Source organism: Gobius niger (assembly GCF_951799975.1).
Source record: "Gobius niger genome assembly, chromosome: 9".
In the NCBI taxonomy this organism is placed as follows: Eukaryota; Metazoa; Chordata; class Actinopteri; order Gobiiformes; family Gobiidae; genus Gobius; species Gobius niger.
Genome location: NC_136860.1, coordinates 29,023,912 through 29,047,990, shown reverse-complemented (window position 1 = coordinate 29,047,990; position 24,079 = coordinate 29,023,912). Strand labels below are relative to the sequence as shown.

The window sequence follows — 24,079 nt, the reverse complement described above, 5'->3', positions numbered from 1 at the left end:
ATGAAAACACTGAACTGAAATATTGAGACATGGCAGAAGCTTATCAAAACAATGCCAGCCAAAGCTAAAGGTGGTTCAATGAAATGCCAGTTTTTTGGACAGCCGGTGCAATTATCTACATAATATATACTGCGTTGTGTCAGAATGGTTGGGAACAATCTTAACAAAGTGTAACACAAAGAAGAAATAAACCCAATTTATCATCAGGATCATCGAAATTGTTAGATGTTCTTTTGGGAGTACTTGTTCTGGCAGTAAATATCTTAACCTTATCCGTTTTCACACACAATGTCATATGCAGACAAAAGATAAATTAAATGCTTTACAGATCTGAAAATTATCAATTGTCTCTCTGTCTCACTGCTCTGGTCCTGACGGTTGGGAGCTTCCCAGAGAGCTGGGAATGGCATTGTGTGGTGCCAAAAGCGCTAATGAGAAATCTCCACACATAATGAACACGGGGCTTTTGGCCCTGTTAGTGTGAGTGGGCGTGTGTGTGTGTGTTTTGCAACCAAGTATAATTTTCATGTTTAGAACGAAAATAAATTGAAATTGAAATTGTTTGTCAGGGTGATACTTTAGGCTGCCGGAGCATGTCATTAATCAATACAAAAAAATTAAAGCAAATAAAAAATTGTAGAGAGCTGTAATTACATTGTTAGAAGTGTTGCAGTTTTATTATCTTTTCGCATTAGGCTTATAGGATTGCAAGAGACTTTGCTGCATGATATGAATAAATCAAAATCGCAATGGTCACAATTAGCAAATAGCAAAAGCTGGAATTATTCAGGACCCTTAGATTGTCCTCTGCAGAGAACTGAATATCCTCGTCTTTCCATTCGGTTGTTTCAAGGGGAGACAGGTTTTGAAGAACATTCACCTGTGACAAAGAAATAGTCCAATTGACAAAATCTCTTGCCTTGGCTCTTTCCATTAATCCACTTTTGCAAAATATAGGCCACTAATGCATTTTTACACATAATAATAACATATAAGAACTGTACTGACACTGTATAATAGAAAATGGAGGTCAACCGATTTGTGGATTTTGATTGGCCGATGCCTGTATGCATTTTTTCCCGATATTTTGGACCAATCTTTTAGGAATGTCTTGTCTATAATCATGTGCGGGATGCTCCTAAACTGTAAATGTATCAGTGTTGTCTGTGACAGCAGGGGCACATTATTAGGGGCAGAGGGCTAATTTATTCAGGCCATTCATGTTTAGGAGATACTTCAGAGGAATCTTGAGAAAAAAAAGGTTTTGGGAGGGCTCATTTTAAAGGGACTATACAGAGTTTAAAAATGTTAAAACTGAGTATTTTCCTCCCCCTATATGTTCCAGCCATGTCCTAATGTGTAGAATGTCACTCAAAAAGGTGTTAATTCGGGTCCGAAGTGCCGTCATGCACGAGCTTAATATAGCAGCTGCAGTTACGCATAAGACCTGAGGTGGCAGTAGTGAGCATAAAAAGGCCTTGCCTGCGCTCTTTTCAATGCAAACTGGACGTCTCTATCACTTTCGGTTCCAGAGATATCGGCCTTTTAGTGGGATGACATTGGCCGATAGCCGATATTTTAACAAACCCAAATATCAGCCCAATATATCGACCTCTAATAGAAAACTCATGTCAGTAACTTCTCCAGTTTGCAGTTTGCTGCTGTGCCTCCTGTTTTGTAACTTCTACAAATATGTACCGAAAAGGCATGTGAGCCGCATTCACATTTATTTCACCCACAAATTCTGCCCGAGCAACTTCATGAAGTCTCCTTTCATTTCATTTCATAAGCTCGCCTGCAGTACAGATTTGACTATGGGAGATATTCTCCGTTCGTAGATGGAGACTTTATTATTGCACTTCAGAAATGAGAGATATTACTTGAGGTGACACAGACGAATGGCCGGCTTTCTGAACAGTAGCAGGTACAGCAAAATAGCGAAATGATGTCTCTGCCGTGCCATCAATCATCATTAATGACATTTGGTTATGTGCCGGAAATTGTTGAATGATGAAAAGCGAAAATAGCTTTGTGCAGTATATTGTTGAAGGGAAAGTATTTACTGATGTTTTTGTGTACAATGTGTGCACTGTCTACCAATCGAAAAATCAGAAAGGTTTAAAGTAGGAGTTGATCTTGATCTTGAGCAACGTTTGGATGGGACTATAGCTGGAAGCAAAAGTTTTAGCAACAATCTCGCCACAGAAAGGTCTGAGAATTAGGAGAAAAGCTGATGTATGGTACAATGAAAAGCAATGTGTTACTTTTCTTCAGACCAAGTTGTTGTTTTGACCCAGACAAATGTTTCAAAACTGAGACTTGGACTTTCAATCATCCATCATTTGTACCAAGAGACTTAAGAAATCTGTGCTTTTTAATTATCTACAGTGTGTCTGGAACCAACGTGAAGTAATAGTAATAGGTTCTAGTTTGAGACCATTAAAAGTTTTGTTAAGTGCTATGCTTATACAGTTGGAGTTTTTTTGCAATCTCAGCAACATGGTGAATGTATAGTGTTATTGTTAAAGCAGAACTAAGTAACTCATGCCCCTAGAGGCCATAAGCGCCACTGCAAGTGTCGTAGTATGTGGCGTTTTTTTACTCATTAATTGTCCGTGAGAGTAAATACTACACTGACAGAAAAGACAAAGGGAGAAAGGGATATTGTACAATGTACATCCAATTATACAATGGAGATATTTTTTTTCACTCAAACTTGGCTGTAAATATTGTTTAAGTGCCGCTAGCCCGCAGTTAGCTTTGCCCGTTAGCCTGTTAGCTTCTTCTTCGTTATTCCATTATATATAATAATATATATGAATATTGGTGACTTTGGCCCGGAGGCAGGGAAGTTGCAATTGTGGTTTTCTGGCCAGAGACATCGGGGGGAGATAAAAGACCCCCCAATCATCCCATTAACACTTGTATTATCCCCCCAAAGGGACTACGGAAAGGATTTATAAAGGTAAACAAGTAACTTAGTTCAACTTTATGTATTTGTGTGGATTGTGACATTCTTCTATACTCTATGTTCATGAGTCAAATATTCATTCATTTAGTTATTCTTTCTTTTTTTTCATTAATAAAGGAAAGTGTGGGTCAATGTAGAGAATGTATTCCTGTCATGGAAGATCTGCACTTACACCTAATTAAGAGATCATTTCCATTTGGAAATGGATTTGTTGTTTCTTATTTCCATGTAGTGCCATGTCTTTCTCTGCCTTGTACATTTGAGCAAAGTGAAAGAAATTACTATCATTTGAGAACTGTTGTCTGATCCCCGTGGTGAAACTTTCAGAAGACATTTCATGAAAATGCGCTTTCCTGTCCAAGTATAGCCTTCTAAAAGGTTTGCATCCTCGCCGCGGTGTATGGAGTGTGCTGCCTAAGTGGAAGATGCACTAAAGCTTTTATGTGGTATTTGCGGCGGTCTGCCTGAACGAGCATTTGTGTTGTGTCTTGTGTTTGACTGATAGTTTGATCGATTTTGTTGGTTGCGTTTGAAGCGCTGAAGGTGAGTGGGAAAGCGAGATTAGGTGCAAACAGGTTTCATCGGGATCTGTAGGTTCGTCACAGCGGGGATCCGAGGCTATGTGCACAAAGACGTAAGCCTCGCTAATGCGGAAAACAGCTGAAGGGAGGAGTTCAAGGATATTTGCGCTTGCTGCTTTTGAGAACACAATCTGATTCTGAATCAACACTCGGTGAATGACTCCCTCGGTTTATTTCCACGAGGAGAAACAGTTGGCAAAGAGGAGAAGATAGCAATGCTGAGGTGACGGGCGGTGCTGCTGAGTTCATTAGTTGCAACCATAAAAAATGAATCGACTACTCATGGCTTATTTCTTCTGAAAGCCTGAAGAAATTGTCATTATCGGCCACAGGGTTGTCATCCGTACCGTCACATTTGTCATAACACTTTCTATTCTTATTTCTTATTCTTGCCCTACTTTAAAATTAGGAAATGGCTCAAAAACCCAGCCAAACGGATAGCATGAATGAGCTTTTGTTAGCGTGTGCTGATGGGGAATGCCACCTCTCAATGAGTCCATACGGTCATGCAGCAGTGATGGCAGGATCAGGGAGAAAAGAGAGAATGTACAGTGTTTAGTAATATTGTGACAGTGGAAGCAGGCAGTGAATGGCTGTTAGGGCTCGGGGCCGTTAAACAATACCAGTCTAGCATGGATAAAAAGGTTTAGGTTCTACTGGTATCGAAAAAATCGAAAGCAGTTACTGAAAAGAAATATAAAATCTTTATATTTTGATCCTGTTGATCATCAACATTTAAAAGGAAAAAACAAAAGTTGAAAAAAATTGGAAAAAGGAGAAAAAAAATTAGAAAAACAAGTGTAACATTTGGGTCGAAATTAGGGGGAAAAATTGGGGGAAGAAATGTACAATTTTGGGGGAAAAACCGGTAGAAATTAGGGAAAAAATAGAAAAATGTAGGGAAAAATTGGAACAATAATAATGGAATTTTTTTGGGGGGAAAACGTGAAAGGAAATTGGCCAAAAATGGGGGGGGGGGAACAAATAAGAAAAACTTGGAAAATGTTTTTTCTGCTGTTATGTCGTTAAAGGAAGTTGGTTGTTTCACCAACAAATGAAACAACTGCAATTGGTATTAAATGGAAGGAACAGGAATAAATTAACTTTAATTTTTTATCTGTTTTATGGTTCAATATGACAAATAATTTAGTATAGAAAAAAAAATCGGTATCGGTATCGAAAACCAAGTATTGGTTAAGTACCAGTATCAAAATGTTTTTACGGTACCCGGCCCTAATGACTGGCAGTGGTGTCAATAGCTTGCACTCGTCTGACACTGAATTAGTGAACTTGTTGTTTGGAAGGGCATCTGACTTAGATATGTACTGTATTAATATTATGCAGACCACAATAAACATGCAGACAAAAAAAAAGACGATATGCCAAGGTGACCCAAGAGGCTGGGAAAAAAGTACGAAAACTTGCTTTCAATCAGCTTTGTCGCTTTCATGTGTCTGCTTTCAATACGGCCCAGATATAAACATTTGTCAAAAATCTTCCACAATTGACTGCCATTTCTGAAAAGTGACATGATTGAAATCGATTGAAGTGGCACTTTGTTTGATGAACGCGCTGCATTGTGTTAAAAAGAAATCATTTGTCCACCATTGTCCCCCCTATCCCCCTCCTATTTGTCGAGACTGTGTTGAAAAAAAGAAAAGAAAAAAGGCCCCATGTAATGACGGCCCTGCTGGTGACACAAGGGTTCGATCTGCTTGGGGCCCGAGGCGGAGTGGCAGTAATTGGATTGGCTTGAGGAAAAGGTGAAGGCTTCTATTTAGGAGCTGTGGGTGATCCATCAGGCTTGACTTGCGTTGAATCAAACCAGCGGTCCAGGTGAAAATTGAATATGATGTGGCACTAGCCCGGCAATCACAGCTAGCCAGCGCTCCTATAGGCATCGAATTAGCACAGGGAGCAAAGCTAATCTCGGTTAGCATGCCCCCGGGGGTCAGGGGCTTTGTAAGCGGCATGTCGACTGTCATTTTTGCTCTCGGGAGTTTGTGTGATTTGAGGGAAATGAGTTTTACATTGTCTTAAAGGGTGACATGGAGCCCGTGGCTGTTGGAGGAAGTGTGAATTGCTCCTGTCTGAGCACATGCGTGTGGGAATAAGTCAAACACAAGCTTTTGAAACCGAAAGTGATGAAACAAAAAGGGCACATTTTTGGTTTGAAACAAGACTGGATCTGGACTTCAATCAATAGCGCCATTAATTGAATCCTTTTTTTTTTTTTTTTTTTGCTCAAATGCTTCTATTCAACCTAAAATCATTTTGTTTAATGTGAAAGATGTTTTCAGCGATATGAGAATGCTTTTGGTGCCACTTTGAGTTTTTGGTATTTGTTCAAAATGCCCTGCCTTGTTTCGCTTAACCTTTAGCCCTTTTAGCCAAAGCTCGCACATTCACGCCAACTTTACAACTTCAAATGTTCTACTGCAAATGAGGCTTCAAACTTTTTTCCAAACATTACTGATGAATAGGTTTGCTCATAAAGGAAAGCAAATGGGTTTAAATGGGTTTTTGGAACATTGGTAGAAATTTTTGTTGAAGATTCTTGTATTAAATGGTTTATCCAGGAAAAAAATGTGTGTCATTTTTAGATTTGTTGACAAAGTGAAGATGTGTAAACTGCTGTTATTCTGTTTTGCACTAGCCCTATATAATGTTTTAATATTGCACAATAAATTCCAATACTGTCCACCACATTTTTGAAAAGGAACAAAAAAACAAGTTTAACCTCCTAGCACCCACCTGAACTGAGCGCATTTACTCCAGTTTGGCTTTACTCAAATCGAAAAGCTTCAAGTCAAAATAGCAACAAAATGAGACAAAACCAAGGATGAAAATTGGAACAAAGAAATGACAAAGAAACACAAAAGAGCAACAGAAAAGTGACAAAACAGTTATGAAAATGTGGAAAAAGATTTGACAAAAAAAAGCAATGGAAAAAATGTCCCAAAAAAGTGACAACGCGAGGAAAAGGATCTGATTTGATTAGTTTTGTAGGTCTTAGCTTTCAAATGTGGTGTTACACTGGACTATAGGCTTGATTAAGGTGGGGGTTAAAGTGTATGTGTAAACTTTGCGCTGTGAATTTCAATATTAGATCGACATTGATTGTAGCTTCCTGTCCAGCGTATAGTTGCCATATAACTCGCGGCACACTGGTGTTGCACAAAGAAGTGTGGGCCGGGGTCACTCCACTCTTCTGCATAATGCTCCGTGTATAAGTCACTGGAGGTTGTTAAATTCATCATTCATTCTTTTTTTTTTTTGAGAGAGAGAGAACGGAAAGCAAATGTATCCTTGGCAGATGGCTTAGTGCTGCTGTTTCTCCAATCGAAGACTACGGGGGGAAGTACGGGATTTTGTGAGCGAGTTTCCTCTGACCTTCCTCTACATGACCATGGCAAATGGTAGAAGCCACATTGAATCTACTAATTTGTCAGAGTCAGTGAATGTTATGGCATTGTTCAGACTGTAAAGATGCTTTGTCATTAAAACATCAGTAAGATTGCCAAATACGTCTGATTATTACATACTGCTATAATTTATCAGATAAAACAGTGGATACGAGTAGATTACTTTAGTTCTTAAGAGTTTAGATATTATCTTTACCGAGGCATTACAAATTTAATGATTTGAAAATGATGATTGTATCTGCATTAGGAGGTTTTAGTTGTGGTAATCTTAAATAGCCACAAAGAAATTAGCTGCGCTCTCTGTTCAGAGCCAGTAATAAAGACTCATGTTTGAGTAAATATAGATCTGTTTATAGTCGTTTCACTTTTAATGTTTGTACAGTCCTGTAAGGCAACTCCTGTTGTGTTAGTGCTATACACAACAATTGAATGAAATAGGGAGTTGTGGTCGAAACACATTCCTATCTTTCCCAACACACTTCGAGCATCTATTGTAGTATAAACAACAACTAGCTTGGTATTAGGTTGGGTGATAAGGTTTTAGAGTGAATGGATTCACAAATCTGCTATATTATCTTTTATGGCAAAAAGGCCTTTTCTACTGGTCTTCATCCTTTTTAAGAAAATAATTGGACCTAAGTTTATATGCGCTGACAGTGAAGTCATTGAACTTTGACACTGAGTTTGTTTCATGTGGATTTTTCTATAATGACAAAGAAATGTGCAATTAAATTAAAATACAGGCTCTTTAGAACGTGTGATGCCACGTGAACGCAACCTATTGATGGCGGATATCAAGTCTATAATTAGATGCACAGTGATCTTTTTCGCGTCTGCTTCTACGATTTACTGAAGGGCAACCACATTTTATTCCACTAAAAACAGTCAGATATAGTAAATTCCGGTCTTAGTATTATCTCATGCAACATGTAAAACTTTCCAGAGCAGCAGGTCTCTAATGATCAATATCCTCTAAAAGTAATCTATGATTAAGACTTTTCGCTCCAGTTGTTAAAAGCGCTTTTATATTCAGTAATGGGTTCAGGGAAGGTCACTTATCTATAAATGGTAAGTGCAAAGTCTGGCTGTAGCCGAAATATACTATGTTCATTACATTAGAAAAATGACTAGATGGGGCCAGCATTAAGTGTAGCCGCTGGGGTGGTGTTGTCAAAATGAAATGTTTAAAATCAATACTGGAAATGACTTTGCTTCCACTTATTTGTTGGTGGGTGTAAAAAAAAAAAAAAAATCAATTGGTACCAAATATCAAGTGTTTTATGTTTCGGAAAGCACACATTAGAATTCAAAGCAATTTCTGTTCTCAAAAGAACGTATGAAAAGCTTTAATTATTGAGAAAGCGTAACGACTTGTAGCGTCATTCTTGCAGGATTATAGACAAAGCTGGAGAATGCCATTAGCGCCTTCAGTAGATTATTATATGCTGTTATTTATTCGTAAACAGGGCTCCGTACTCCCGGAAAGGCTTGGATCAAAAAATCAATGTGACTCACGGTGTTGGTGATGTATGTTGTTGTTTTATTTCTTGCAGGAGGCAAACTGTGGTGGGCCGACGATGAATCAGCGCAACTGGGAACGGTGACGAAGAGGGACGGGCGAAACCCAGTGGTCCTCCGCAACAAGACGAGCGGCGTGGTGCACATGAAAGTGTACGACCGGGAGGGACAGAAGGGTGAGTGCGTATGCCTTGACATCTTTTTGTGATATAGGTATTTTTTTTTATCATAATACATATCCAGCCGCTCTCTCATCCCACCGCCTGTTGATGCCATGAGCAGTGACATCAGCATCAGATTGCCTCCACTACACATCCATCCATCCATCCATCCATTTTCTTCCACTTGTCCGTTGCCGGGTCGTGGGGGCAGCTGTTGGAGCTGCCCAAATCACATTGCACCGGCCCCTTATGGCTCCTCCTGCAGGTGGTGGGTCCACAGAAGGACGGCCTCACGATTCTTCGGCCTGTTGGTCTCTCATAAGGGGCTTCTGAACCGCTCTTTGTCTGACCCGTCCCCTTGGACCTGTTTGCCATGGGAGACCCTACCAGGAGCACGAAGCCCCCGACAACAGAGCCCCCAGGATCATTCAGGCGCTCAAACCCTTCCACCACATTAAGGTGGCAGTTCCAGGAGGGGTCCACTATACATATCTTTGTAATTATGGGCTGCTATTGTTTTGAACTCAATTGCTTCACTTCTTTACATGGAGTACAGGCATTTTCTGAACACCTACATTTAGTCTCAATTGCATTTACTTGTTTCCATATGTTCTTTCAAAACTTGCAATAAAACCTTTAATAAGGACGTAAAGTTGCTTACAGACTTTGACAACTTGCTGTTTTGTTGATAAAAAATAGACCTTGTCCACATATGGCACCCACAGAACTTCCAACCAGATTTACCCGACGACCCTCACGCATTTGCAGATGAAAGTTTCCCGATAGTCAATCTTCCTCTCTCCTTTTTCTCTTTTTAAAATGCAGGAAGGAACCCGTGCCAGATAAACAACGGCGGCTGCTCACAGCTATGCTTCCCCACTTCAGAGAACAGCCGAAGCTGCTCATGCACTGTCGGATACAACCTGCGAAGCGACCGCATGTCTTGTGAAGGTAGGAGGCCTCCAGCTAATAAACAGTGGCGGCCATGATTTGAATATCTGACAGTGAAGTGGTTTTAAAACGGGCTCCTCAGGTGTGGATTCCTTTCTGATGTACTCCATCCATGAGGGAATCAGAGGGATAGCTCTGGACCCGGACGACCACAGCGAGGCCCTCATGCCCATCACAGGGACGCTGTTCGCCGTGGGAGTCGACTTTCATGCAGGTATGACGCAAATGCTACTCTCTCGCGCAAGGTGGGGAATATTTGGCTAAATTATCACACTCCCTGTTTCCTTTTACTTCTTTGCCAATGTAACTCTGTACTGCAAATTACGACCGCTTCCATTCACTCATTTCCAATTTTGTGGTGATGTCATGGGAAATCTGCAGTGCAACAGGTGTTTTAAAGAGTTGCACTGCAGTGATGAGCTAACGGGGCTTTGCGTCTTTGGCTCTGATGAGGAAAATGTGATGATTTTCCACGTTGGCTGTCTGAGTCAAAAGGTCAAATTGCATTGATTAAGTGGACTCTTGTACATTATAGAAGCCTCTGACAAATGCAGCAGTCCACTGTCAAAACATGTCAAGGTGATGAAAAGCATAGAACCAAAAGTCAAAGAACTAAGAAACGGGTGATAAGGAACAGAATAGTCCATAGAAATCACAGGAATGCCTATAGCTGTTCCTACAAATTCGTACATTTTGTTGCCAATGTTTCCCAGACCTGTTTGAATTGAACGTCCAATCCCCATACAACTGAATGAGAAGCCTGTGTTAAAGTATGTCAAGGTATGTTTTGTCCGTTTCATGGCATTTTTCTGTATTTTCAGTGGTTCCTTTCATTATTAACAATATATGAAGATTAGTGGCCACTGGGTGTTTATCCAACCCCACAGAAAGCAGCTCAGAGGTCACATTCATACGCTAATCCTGATGTAAAACATAATCTATAAAGGCAAATTTCTACCTCGTCTTTGACATCACCTAAATGTAATCGATGGGTTGACAACGTATAATTTCCGATGTCTGATGGCTATAGGAAAAATAAATTGAACAGGTTAACGTACTCTGAAAAGCATAGTCGCTTGGTAACTGTCCATACGTTAGGATTGAATGACGCTTCGGCTTTTTATCAAGGTCCTGACAACATCCTCACTTCTGACACCACAGACAGAGACTACAGCTCCTCCCCCGAAACTCCAAATGATCTTGAAGACAAAATAAACATAATAAAGCAGTTTCCTGATCCTCTATTATATCTGATAGACTCTGGCAAATTCAGTGAAATTACCTATAAAGAACCCACACTGAACTTAAACCACCATAAACCTCTTGCTTGTGCTGACCACCCCATTCAATACACATTCACAATACAATGTGTACAAAAATATGCAATTGCACCTATTTCATGCCAATGTTTTTTTGAAAATCAACATACAAGGCCGAGCGAAGCATACAATATAAAGAATATAATATAATTTAAGAATATCCACATCCTCGCTTCATTCTGATTGTGCCTATTTTAATGCGAAAACTCACTCGATCAATGCAGGATGTTTTCTCACTTCCACTTGATTCAAACGCTGGACTAAAATTGACAGACAAAATCAATGTTTTCTTTTCAGTAAAAACACAAGGCCAAAGTTTGTCCGGAGCAAATGAAAAGTTTCCTCCATCACAACCATAATTTACACTTGTCTCTGTTTATTGGACTGCAAAAACACACTCCTGCTCCGACCACAGACAATGGTGGATTTATCAATAGAATAGATTTGGTTTGTGTGGGTTGATAGTATGCCGTTTCTAAGAACAAAAACATACCTTTTTGCTTCTGTTTCTCGCAGCAACGTCTTTGCCTTCCTCTGTCTTTAAAACTCAGAGCGACAAGGAGAAGGATTTGTTCTTGTGGGCTCTTACCTTTTGAATAATGGTCCTTGGGCGTGTGGAGTGCGTCTTAGATGAAAGAGTAATAGGTTCGCATTAGGAGGAAGACTCCGCATGAATAGCATAAAACTACTTCCTCTCAAGCTCTTGCAACAGTCCTTATACAAAGCAATTCCCTGAATGTTGTATCAAATGAAAGCTCTGTGACATCCAATTCAAAGCATTAGACCAGCTAGCTTTGACTGTCCTATATAGTGCCTCCCTCTCCTCACTTTGATAATAATTATTTATGAATTGATTTATAACGAATCCAGAGTACGAGTTTTTATATGGGTGGCACACTCCCATATACAGTATATAGGTGACATCAGCAGCCATGCATGATAATGAAAAATGGTTAAAGTGCAAATGACAGGGTAGCTAGACAATCATTCTCACCTCATCACATTTAAGATTTTAAAACCATTATTTAATTGGAACATATAGAAAGAATGGATGATATGAGGTAGCTCTTAAAGAAAAACATGTTCCCGAAGAGATAAGGTCAGTAGCCTTGCCTCGCCATTGGTATGAAACCGCATTTTGAGATGGATCACAGAGAATTTGATGCTATTATTCCAACAACTTGTAAAATGAAAGGATTACATTACACGGCTTATCAAACATCTGTAACTAACAAATGGTTATCTGTGGAAACCATATGCAACACCTTGAATATGAAACACGGATTACATGCAAAAGGATTTGAATATTTGACCTGAACAAGATGATGATGCAAAAAGCAGTGGATATTTTGAATCAGGATTGCATTTTCTTTCCTTATCAATTCTAAAACATGTGTTGAAAGCAAGTTATTATAAACTACTATTGCTATATAAATTATCTGAAAAGTACAGGAAGATAATCAACTTATTTTTTGCGCATAGAATTATACAGGCTTATTATATAGGTTTGCTGGGAAATACGTTTTAAATGTTCTCTTCTGTTGCCTTTTTTCTGCTTCAACTATAAGCTAATTTGTAGAAAATTATGAATTTATATTCATGTGCGCAAATATTCAAAATGCAGTCATAAGAATAAAGTATCTGAACACTTCCAAACTTGTTTCACCTCATACTTTACACGTCTAACTTGTGAAGTACTTAACTATGCATTGAGAGTTGTTCAACATCACGAGCGCGTGTATAATAGCTCATTATACGAGAGATTATTGCAAATCTGTATGTTATCCTTGCGCTATCAAGAGAACCTATGCGAGCAACTCCTTAATTCACTTTTAATCTTGATACGGGAGGTTTTTTAATGAGAGGAATTAGGCCAAAGTCGAGCTAAAATGAACCAAAGTCGAAAAACACGTGCTCATTACTATACTGTCTTTATTACTTTACGCAGGTGAACCATGTGAAGGCATAACTGAGCCTATCTGCAGTCACGCATATCATTTGCACGGGATTTAAGATGGCAGGCTGAGAGTGGAGCAGACGAAAGCCCCCCAACTGCTCCCTGTCACATGTGCGCCGCGTGTTAACCGTGGGTGAAGGCTCCGGGAACAAGAAAAGTGCAGATAAACACGCCGTCATGTAACACGAACGTGACATTTTAGCTCAATGGCCAGCAATAAAGCGCCAAAGAAATCTCTTCAAAACGTCTTCCGAATTGTGTTTAGTCGGATGCAAGAGTGCGTCCTGTCCTTTGATTTCACGCATGGGAGGCAAAAAAAATGACAAACACAAGGAATTATTTATTTTGATAATAAACCACAGTAACTTTGATATAAAATGCTGACTTTTGCATAAAGAAATGGCTGTGTACAGTCTCTTATTGATTGTATCTTATAACAAATATTTTATTTGTTTTATTTCAGGATGTATATGGAAATATAACTTAATATGTTATGTTATGTTTCTCAAATAATCATAAAGCTAGCAAAACTAACTAAAACATTAAGGGCCCGATACTGTGTTTCTAAAGGCAAACTATAGGGTAGAGGAGGAGCGCTCTGTGAAATCTTCCAGCTCCAGTGGTTATGTGGGCTGGACAGACACATGGCGATGGGTGTCTGTTATGTAGAACAACAATTTTCCTTGGCCGGGAACGGGAGAGGGGGCTGAACACATGCTTTTGTTTGGATCGCGTTTCGGCTGAGTGCAGACTCGCGCCACTGCGGGACTGGCTGTATATCTCGTTCTCTCGGGACGCAGTATTAAACTCCTGAATAAAGTTTTTAGTTTGACCCGATATAGCCAATAAAAGTCTATAATGCTGATGGTATAGAACATGAGGCTGCACGATGTAAGCAAGGAAAAGATGTGAGGCAGCAAAAGGAAAGCTGCGCTCTCTGTGCTGCTTGCAATAAACCACACCTCAGTCAACCTTTTTTAATTAAATTAGCAACTCCCTCTCGCTAGTAGCGTAGTCACATAGTGCAACAGCTGCGCACATGCAAGATGACCAGCCCGTTTGGAGCAGCACTGTCCATGCGCCAGATCGGGCTCTTAGACTTTGTATGTTGAAATTGACACTTACTCACTACACTGTACTCAAATACTGCTGTCATAAAGTACATTTTTACTTTTATTTGGATTATCATTGGGGTAGCTTTTTACTTCTACTTGAGTAATATTTTAAAGTATTTTAATGTACTTGAATAAAAGACTACTCTACCTCTTTTATGGGGAAAGTGACAAGCTTGAGTCGAAATGCTGCCACACCAAAGGTTAAAACGGATTAAGATTAGTATGTTGCGCATATGGTCTAGTGCAGGGGTCTGCAACCTTCAACATCCAAAGAGCCATTTTGGACCATTTCAAACCAAACAAAAGTCTCAAAGAGCCACAATAGTTTTAACATTCAAACAACCCAAAAAACTGAATAATAGTATTGTTGTTCTGTTTAGAAATATACGAGAAAATTCCCAATAATTACAAAAAGTATTAATTATGTTTTGCCACTTCCAGCATTCTGTTGCATTTTAGATGTAATATATTTTGCTGCTTGCATTGATCTATAAAACTCATAAATTCTAACACTGTAAATGGGACACCAGCTCCGCCCCTGCTTCACCACCAGGCCCACCTTAATGTACCCATAGGCCCCGGGGCTTAAACAGAATTGTAGGCCCCCCCCCATTTTTTTTAAATCGATAATACCATTGATAGTTTCTCTTATTGATGCGGTTCTTTATCAATTCATTAAAAAATAGGCTGTAATATGACAAGAAATGACCTATTTTGACATAAACTTCCTCAAAGCATTTTTATAAAGCTAATGTAGAATGATTATTAAAATAACGGGATTGAAAGCTATTTCAGTGGGGCAGACACTCTATTTTTATGAAAGAGGGTCGAAGGATATTCTCAGCCCCTCAGCGTCATAGTTTCTGAATGATAGGAGCGAGCGCTCAAAAGCACATGTTTCAGCACGTGCGCTTTGTTTTGGTTCTTAATAACGTAGCAGCTGCACGTATAAGCGCATGTAAAGAGGACAGATTCAGACGGGCTTTTTACAAAGTGTAGCGCGGATCCTAAAACAGCGCAGACGTTTGGGATGGTGCGAGTGGTGCGTGTATCTGCAGGCGTGTATCTGCAGCGGCTCCGCGCCTGCAGGTTTATCGTACAAAGAAGCTGCGGCACAAAGCGGATCAATAAAATTTACCATCAATAAGAGGCGTCGTTTATGTAGGAGTCACGTGGTTCTGATGGATTACTCATCAGAACCGGTTCTCCTTGTAGATATACTCGGTGCTGCTCCATTGGGACAAAAGAGCCACTACAAGGAGGCCGAAGAGCCGCATGCGGCTCCGGAGCCGCGGGTTGCCGACCCCTGGTCTAGTGCATATACAATGCTACACCTGATTGTGTATGCACTAGAAATCTTATTAGCAAAAAGCAGTGGAAGCCGATACATTACCACCTTGAAATGTAAATCTACCCGCATTTGAATACTACTAGCCTCTTCCATCTTGAACTGACTGATATGAGCTCAGATTTACTCTGTGTGCGTCATGAGAAAAATAACTCAAGGCCTGTTTCATATGCGGCCGTAATGGGGTTGTAAAAACAGAAAGGGTTCATAATAGTTTTACTCACATCTTGTTTTGCAGCGAGTAATATACTGGCCTGTAAAAATCGCCCGACATTTGCCTTCCCCCTTCCAGCAATCTGTGTCAACACAGAGCCAGGGATGAAGTGTTGGGGTATTTTCACCATCATACTTTATAGCTCCGCACACATTTGGGGAAATGGGGCATGCTATAGTAAAATGTGGTTTCACTGGCTGCTTTGTTTCAGGGTATGTTGTGGCAGCGTCATTTATCTTCTCATTTCCGCTCCTACTTTAATGTGCACTGTGGCTTTTTGCAGCAAATGACACCAACAAAGCTGCTCTATGGTCAAATGCACCAGAATGTGAGAAATACAAACCAGCCTGGCTAGGGAAAAATGTGTTATAAAATTCAATTCACAAAAAAACAAAACAGAATTGTACTGTGATAATCTGGCACACATGAAAAACTTTTAATATCAGGACAATATTGCATTTTTCCCTGTACAAGTGACCTCTTATCAGTACTGAACAGTCAGTTTTCATTGTTAATTTTATTTGCTCAGATTTTGTATTATTATTTTTCGATTGCAAAGCTTTATTTTCTTCTCCTAACAGATGTTTTACTTTTTTCTTCTTGAGGATAGATAAAGTAATCCTGATTCTGATTATAAAAGTATTTACGGCCTTTTTAGATTGTGTTTTATGATGCAAATAAAATACTAACTAAACCATAAGTACTCATTTCAGCTGAGCATACACTTGGCAACTCTCCGAGACAGTTTCTAAAGAAAAACAAAGCAAAAGATTGAACATTATTACAAAGATACACATTAGATAGGCCTACATGTTAGGGGAATGTATGGATTTTATCTCTTTGTTTCATGATGCCACTCAGATATGCCACCTGATTTTGCATTCTTAAAGCAGTATTAAGTAACTTGTTTACCTTAATAAATCACTTTCGTAGTCCCTCTGGGGGTAATACAAGTGTTAATGGGATAATTGGGGGGTCTTTCATCTCCCCTGGTGTCTCTGGCCAGGAAACCACACTTGCATATTTCCCTGCTCCGACCCGGAGCACCAATAAACACTAAGAGAATCACAAACAGGCTAACGGGCAAAGCTAACAGTGGGCTAGGGCTACTTAAACAGTATTTACAGCCAAGTTTGGGTGAAACAAAATTATCTCCATTGTGTAATTGGATGTACAATATCCCTCTCTCCCTTTGTCTTTTCTGTCAGCGTAGTATTTACTCTCACGGACAATTAATGAATAAAAAACCGCAACATGCTACGACACCTGCAGTGGCGCTTATGGCCTCTAGGGGCATGAGTTACTTAGTACTGCTTTAATTTGTCTTCTATTTATGTAGGTTTACATGAACTATGCCACAGGTGTGTGGGTATGCGTGGTTTGAGCTGTTTGATGTGTATGTTTCATAATTTGTTTCTGTGTTTTTTGTTTACCTGCCCTCGTCGTCCAAGACAAATTTCTCTGCAACGAGACAATAAATAGTTAATTCTATTCTATTCTATAATTGCATCCGTTTAAATATTGTTTACACTTTATCTTTCAGGATGTTGGTTAGAATATATATCATTCATCGTTTCATTTCCTCTCAGCCTTCAATGTGCAAATTGTTTATATTTTCAGCAAATGACACGGTTTACTGGACGGACATGGGCTTGAACCGTATCTCCAGATCCAAGCGTGACCAAACGTGGAGAGAGGACATCATCACCACAGGCATTAGCCGGGTGGAAGGCATAGCAGTGGACTGGATTGCTGGTGAGTACATCATAATTATAATTCACCAGGCTTTAACCCTTGACCAGAAATTTCGATACAGGTGTGTGTAATATTAACCAAAGTGCCCTTAATTATAGGAATTTGTCTGCAGACCGTGTCCCCTCAGTCAAATGGGTAACATCAATTGCTTTTCCGCAGGAAACCTTTACTGGACCGACCATGGCTTTAACCTGATTGAGATTTCTCGTTTAAATGGAGCCTTTCGTTCAGTGGTGATCTCTGAAGGACTCGACCAGCCCCGGGCTATCGCTGTTCATCCACAGAAGGGGTATTTAAAATGTCTATTGTTCAGTAAGGCTATATGATATTATTGCAGTATTAGATGACACGCTGTCCATATAGGAAGAAGCTACAATACATCGCAAAATCACGGAGGTTTTCCATCGGCCTGACTTTTTTTTTTACTAATATAGCTTAAAAAGATGTATACACTGCACAATTTTGGCTGCAGGTCGTAGGTCGTACAGTGACACAGGGACAAAGATTTAAAATAGAACCGTCGCACAACCAAAGACGAGATTCGGCCGACATCAGGCAGTGTGAAGGCTAGTAGAGCTGGAAAGCTTTGCCTGAACCCGATGGGACCCGACGGGACTCGGCACATGCTGCTTGTTGTCACGTTTAAGCAGCATGGCACCTTTGATACCGGCGCTACACAGAGTGCATTGCTATTATTTATCTCAGGACAGTGTAAAAAGTAGGCTTTTGCAAATGCAGCACGATGTTCCACCGTCACCAGAGTCATAAGCAACCGAGGCCAGGCATGAGCAGATCATTATTATTATTATTATTATTATTATTATTATTATTATTATTATTATTATTATTATTATTATTATTATTATTATTATTATTATTATTATTATTATTATTATTATTATTATTATTATTATTATACTTTATGAGTGTCAGCTTTTTTTTTTTTAATGAAACTTACTGTTTTGAAACTCCTAGTGCAAAACCAGAATGGATTAACTGCAAAGTATGTTCTGACGTTACCATCATAAACCTTTCTATTGTAATTCCCTAAACCAGTTCCGTCCTGTGTCGTGCAGGTACCTCTTCTGGACCGAATGGGGCCAGAACCCTTGCATCGGCCGATCGCGACTGGACGGCTCGGATCAGGTGACCTTAGTGAACTCCGGGATCACTTGGCCTAATGGCATCTCCATAGACTACGAGGTACAATATTCATTTCCGTATCATTCAGTATCCTGCCCACTCCTCCACACCTCATCAGACTTATACGTGGGCGAGAGATGACCCGAGTGTCTGATATCCATTTTAAAATTACCTCGCAGGAAAATACATTATACTGGTGTGATGCACGCACCGATAAGATAGAGAGGATCAACCTTGAGACTGGAGAAAGCCGCGAGATTGTACTGTCAGCGGCCAACGTGGACCTGTTCTCCGTGGCGGTGTTCGGGCCCTACATCTACTGGTCTGACAGGTAATTTGTTATTTTCGTAAATGCACGCACACAATCGCTGAACCGCAACATATGCAGTCTTAACCTGGTATTAAAACCTCGCCAAGAAGGTCTATTGGAAATATTAGGATCACTGAATACAGATAGTTGGGGTCAGCAGTCCTTTGGCTTTCGGTAATAGTCCAAGTGCGATTTGAAAATGGGAGGCGTGCCTGCTGTAAATTAGCCACATGGGCAAAATCTGAGCACAACCATTTTGCAAGTGGGTGGATAAGCTGGGGAAATCTTGCTGGGCATGATTCTGATGATTTCCCAAACCTATCACCCAGTTTAATTTATCTTTTTTGTCATCAGAAGTCTATTGCAGCATGGCGTTGCTTTCATTGCCAGTTAATTTTGACCTATTGCATGAACATTTTGGTGTGTAAGTGAAACTTTACACCCAACCACAACTTTGGCTAAGCTTTTTTTCCCCCTAACCTGTAAAGTGGTGTCCCGACACCCCTGGCAAACATGTAATACTACCCATTTTTTTGTTTTTTGTTTTGTTTTTATGTTTACTTATGTCTAAAAATATAAAAGCATTATTTTAGACCTATAACCACAATCCTCTTCTAAGCTCTTCCATGCAAGTTTTTAAAGCTTCACCAAACAGTGAATCCTGTTGAACACACGCACATGTGAAAGAAACCGGTGGTATTTCTGTATTTTCAGCGTGAACAAAACGAAGAGCGTCTGCTTGAGCTAAGCGGGGACAAGGGGCTGAGCGAGAGTAGCGGGAGATGGCGCTTTAATAGTGCTCCAGCTGTAACTCAAGGCCAGCTAAATAAATTAGCAAAGTCTTTTATAGTCATCGAGATATATTTGCTAAGATTTTCACCAACCAGACCTGACCTAGTGTGCACCATAACCACACAAAGTAAAGTGAAGCATGAACACGTGGCGGAGTGCACAAGGTCTTACGAGGAGCTCATGCCTCTCAAATGAGAGAGACACACGCCTCCAGCTGAGCCACAGATCATTGCTTTTTTCTGGACAAACAGCCGCCTCAGCCGCACTCAGCACTAGGGCCAGGGCAGCATCTCCTGTGCAGAGGCTTGTGAACAAATGAGCGGCTTTTCTCAAATGAGCCTTCTGAATGCGCATGTTTGTGAAGGGCTATAGAAGTATTTTCAATCCTGGCGGCACTTCAATCATGTTTGTCAGTTAATTATGTCGCAATGTGCTAATCGAATAGCTTTGTTTTGAAATGCTTTTGCAGTATGTTGTCTTTTGGTGTTTTGATCTGAAGAACATTTATAATTGTGGATGTGTGCAATGCTAGTAACACCCGCGCTAGATTATAAAATGATTTTAAAATGCTTTTCCATTACTGTGAAAGGCTAAATTATGGTAATCATTCTTCTTGACTCCCCGGTGACCACAGGGCCCACTCCAACGGCTCCATCAGGCGTGGGCTGAAGTCTGACACCAGTGACGCTGTGACGGTCAGGAGCGGACTCGGGGTCAATCTGAAGGATGTGACCATCTTCAACAGAGGCAGAGAGAAAGGTCAGACGTTGAACTTTGATAATTAACTTTTGCTCATTATGTGTAATCGTTTGGGTAATGTTATTTTTTAACCTCTTAATACCTCTTAGCTTTGTGATACATAAGTCATTTTTTCTGACCCCCTTGAAAAATGTTTCGTATTTATTGGTGGATCTCCTAAAACATACAATGATTAATAATTTAAAAAATACATTAAAAAATCACTATTGTACTTGAAATTGACACAATTTTGCTATTATTGTATTGTATTATTGTATTGTAGTGGAAACAGCACCAACTATTTTAAGATCTTTAGGCCATCTTATAATGTATCTGGTTTTGAGCGTTACCCTTCCCTACTTCTGAGCTACCTGCCAACAGAAGAGGGGATCAACCTTTTTTACTCCAGTATTTTACATTTTAAAATCTCCATTGACTTATTACTATGAAATGCAAAAGAAACCACAGAAATCATAGTGGTTTTGATGACCATCCTGACCCCTAAAAAGCTTGCACCTCCACCATCCAACAAAGGGCACGGAAGGTGGTATTCTCCGACAGCCTGCCAGAATCTACCTTGAGAAAAAGCTTTTTTTCCTCTCTCTTACTGGTCTCTGGGTGAGGAAATATGAGTTGAAACACTAAGATAGTGGTATAAATATAATCTTGATAAATAATCCCCTCTATTTTGTTTATTTTCAGCTACACCAGAACAGTTTGCCTCTTCCAAGCTTGGCCACATTCATTTATTGTCAGGCTGTCCAAAAAAATAAATAAAACATGTATCAAGTATCATATGATCAAGTGCATGTGAATTGCAAATGCTATCAGGTTTTCATTCTTGCCTACCATTGCGATATGCTATACCAGGTACTAATCCATGCGCCAGGAGTAATGGGGGATGCCAGCAGCTGTGTTTCCACCTGGGCAGCGGGCGGCGTACGTGCTCTTGTGCCCACGGGCGTCTTGCTGAGGACGGCTTTGGCTGTGAGCGCTATGAAGGCTACCTGCTCTACTCTGAGAGGACTATCCTTAAGAGCATCCACCTGTCTGACGAAAACGACCTGAACTCCCCCATGCAGCCGTTCGAGAACCCGACTCTGATCAAAAACGTGATCGCTCTGGCCTTCGACTACAGCCAGGGGATCAGCGGGACCAACCGCATCTTCTACAGTGACCTGCACTATGGGAATATACAGATGATCAATGACGACTGGAGCGACAGGACTGTGGTGGTGGAAAGTAAGTGTCATCTTTACTGGAATAATGTATCGAATATAACTTATCTGTTATGGTAGAAGAGCAAGATAAGATGTGTTGGGAATCCCAAAAAAAAAAGAGAAACGCTTTGAGTGACTTGAGTTCTGTGAAAAGCCCTATATAAAATAAGATTCCCTTTCTTAGAAGTCATAGTAGTTATGTTAGTCTCAAAAGTAATAGGTTTTGTTGCATTTGATCGTAATTCAAGTCATTGTGCAGTACGTGGAAAGTGAAAGATGGTTGTTCATTTGTAGTAATAAGTTTGAAGATTGATTCGATTGGATTAAATGATTCAGGAGCTTCAGTGAAGTACATATTTTAACTTCTCCCCCTTAGCTCCGAACGTAATTTGCTCGTCATTTGTGCATCCCGTCAAAGGCCTATTGTTTGCTGATGTTCCGGTCCTGCAAAATAAGCTCCATATTTCATTCACTGCGTAGCCACAATTTAGCAGTTGTTTGATGAAGAGCCTAATCTCGCCATTGTCCTGTACAAATGGCTGTATAAATGGATTTGGATTACATATACATATTGCTTTTGCCTCAGCGACGGTAATTGGAGCCGGTCTTCTGCTGACGAATGCGCCGCTGTCACTCTTTGAACGATGCGGACGGTGTTTCTTTACCAGGTTTTAATCACATGAGACATTTCGGATTACATTAAAAGCATTTGTTCTTTTTTTTTTTAGTCTAGGAAGCATCTCAAAGATTTGTTATTGTATCGGTGTGGTTTCATTTCTCTTTGTCCTGCTGCTCACATACAGCACAATTCTTTACTTGATTGTGATTTAGTTTGTCAAGACTGAGCATTCATCGCTGAATACTTTTTACTTCTCCATGAGTAAAATTATTTCTACAAACCCATGCTCCAAAGTACCTTTTCTGTTCTTTTCTCACTCCACTCCCCATCTCTACGTCATTCACAGCAGCTTTGGGAGTGTCTTGGATTATTTATCATCTTCTGCAAATGAGCAACAGTGGTGGGGAACCATCTGCTGGGCTGTTTACTTTCCAAGTGTCCTTCACACATAAAGCATGTGCTAAATGCAAAATCAGCGAGGATGAGTGAATTCATTTGAGCGCTATTAACATTTTGACATGTATACAGCCCCGCATGGGATTTTCAAAGCATCAGATGTTATTTACGGAAGTCTTCTGACTCTACCTTTCCTCCTGAAGATTTTTACATTTCCTCTCAATCTGACCTAGTTATTGATGTCAAGTCTGAATTATTGGGCAACATACATACATTTTCATTCCTTTAGACTTTTATTTTCCACATTAATTGATACAAAACAAGAACTTGATGATTAATTTCTTATATAACTAACAGGCTTTCATCAACTCCATTAACCTAAAACTATTATCTTTGTAGCAATACACGCAGAGCAATAGTTAATTTTCATTTTAAAAGGCCTGATTAGTCTTTGTACTTTTCTGAAAGAGCAAGTTCAATATAGAAAAAAATATTGAATTTATTTCACCAAGCATTGCAATTGTGATTACATTGGCTATTTTTTGCTTTCAACCTTCAAAATCCAAGACTATTTATATTAGTTGGCAGATTGCAATATGATCAGCTTAACTTATTCAAGAATCACATACATTTCGGTTGGGCGAGCTTTTCGACTGCCGAGGCTAGGGCCAAACCGGTTTGACCAGGAATACGTTTTGGCACCGACCTCTGACTGAGGTTAAAGCGCTGAACCGAGACGTGAACAGACGCTAAGTTCTGATTGGCAAACGAGAGAGGACAGCCCTCACTGTTAACATCCAGGTCATACGGATTTAATATTTCACAACATCATACCGTTGTTCTGCCGATATAAGCATTTAGCCACTGTTAGCGCAACTTTAGCTGGTGTTAGCATAACACTAGCATGTTGCTTGCCTTCATAGTTCGTCTTTTAGCTGCTTGTTTCGTCTAGTATTTGCCTTGGCACCTCTGAAGGATTCCATAACCCCCACCAGAAGGCAGCATTTGTCCGCATTTGTTCTCATTGTGGCCTACAAAAGTTTTAATGACATTCTGTACAGCGTGCACATCTGTGGGGGCGCCGCCCACAACCAGTGCGGTTGTTGTCATGTAGTAAAAAAACAAGCGTGTGGGTAGAGTCGATACGTGACAAGGCGAGTACATAGATCATGGAGCTGTGTTCAGTGGAAAGACGGCTTTTATGTTCTTAAACAGGAGTTATAGTTTACACACCGAGGTCAGAAAGTCTACATAAGTACGATCAGACGTCACAGTCATCACCATCATTTGTATGGAAACGTCACCAGAAGCCCCCGCCCGCTCGCACAAGAAACACAAAGTGAAGTGTTTCAAATGGGATTGTGTGCCGTGGTCAGATGAGAAAAAATAGAACTTTCTGCCAACAAGTACCCATTCTCTGCCAATATTTCTTGGGAGCACTGTATTTGCCAATTGCTACCATTGAGATTCACTTATGATTCTGCTTGCAGCTCTACATTCCCAGCTTTAATCAGCTACAATTTCTAGTTATGCAGTATTTTGTATC

The 24,079-nt window shown here is 40.1% G+C and overlaps 1 protein-coding gene across 12 annotated transcripts in view; it reads left to right on the top strand.

Annotated features, from left to right (window-relative positions):
• lrp1bb (low density lipoprotein receptor-related protein 1Bb) overlaps positions 1-24,079 on the top strand; it is a 451,054-nt gene that overhangs the window by 303,786 nt on the left and 123,189 nt on the right. For all 12 annotated transcript variants that reach the window (XM_079563322.1, XM_079563321.1, XM_079563329.1 and 9 more), the window contains 9 exons: positions 8,531-8,671; positions 9,482-9,607; positions 9,690-9,821; positions 17,181-17,315; positions 17,475-17,604; positions 18,392-18,518; positions 18,638-18,789; positions 20,195-20,319; positions 21,169-21,540. In XM_079563322.1, coding sequence (XP_079419448.1) covers positions 8,531-8,671; positions 9,482-9,607; positions 9,690-9,821; positions 17,181-17,315; positions 17,475-17,604; positions 18,392-18,518; positions 18,638-18,789; positions 20,195-20,319; positions 21,169-21,540 — 1,440 coding nt within the window. The remainder of the gene's footprint in view (positions 1-8,530; positions 8,672-9,481; positions 9,608-9,689; positions 9,822-17,180; positions 17,316-17,474; positions 17,605-18,391; positions 18,519-18,637; positions 18,790-20,194; positions 20,320-21,168; positions 21,541-24,079) is intronic.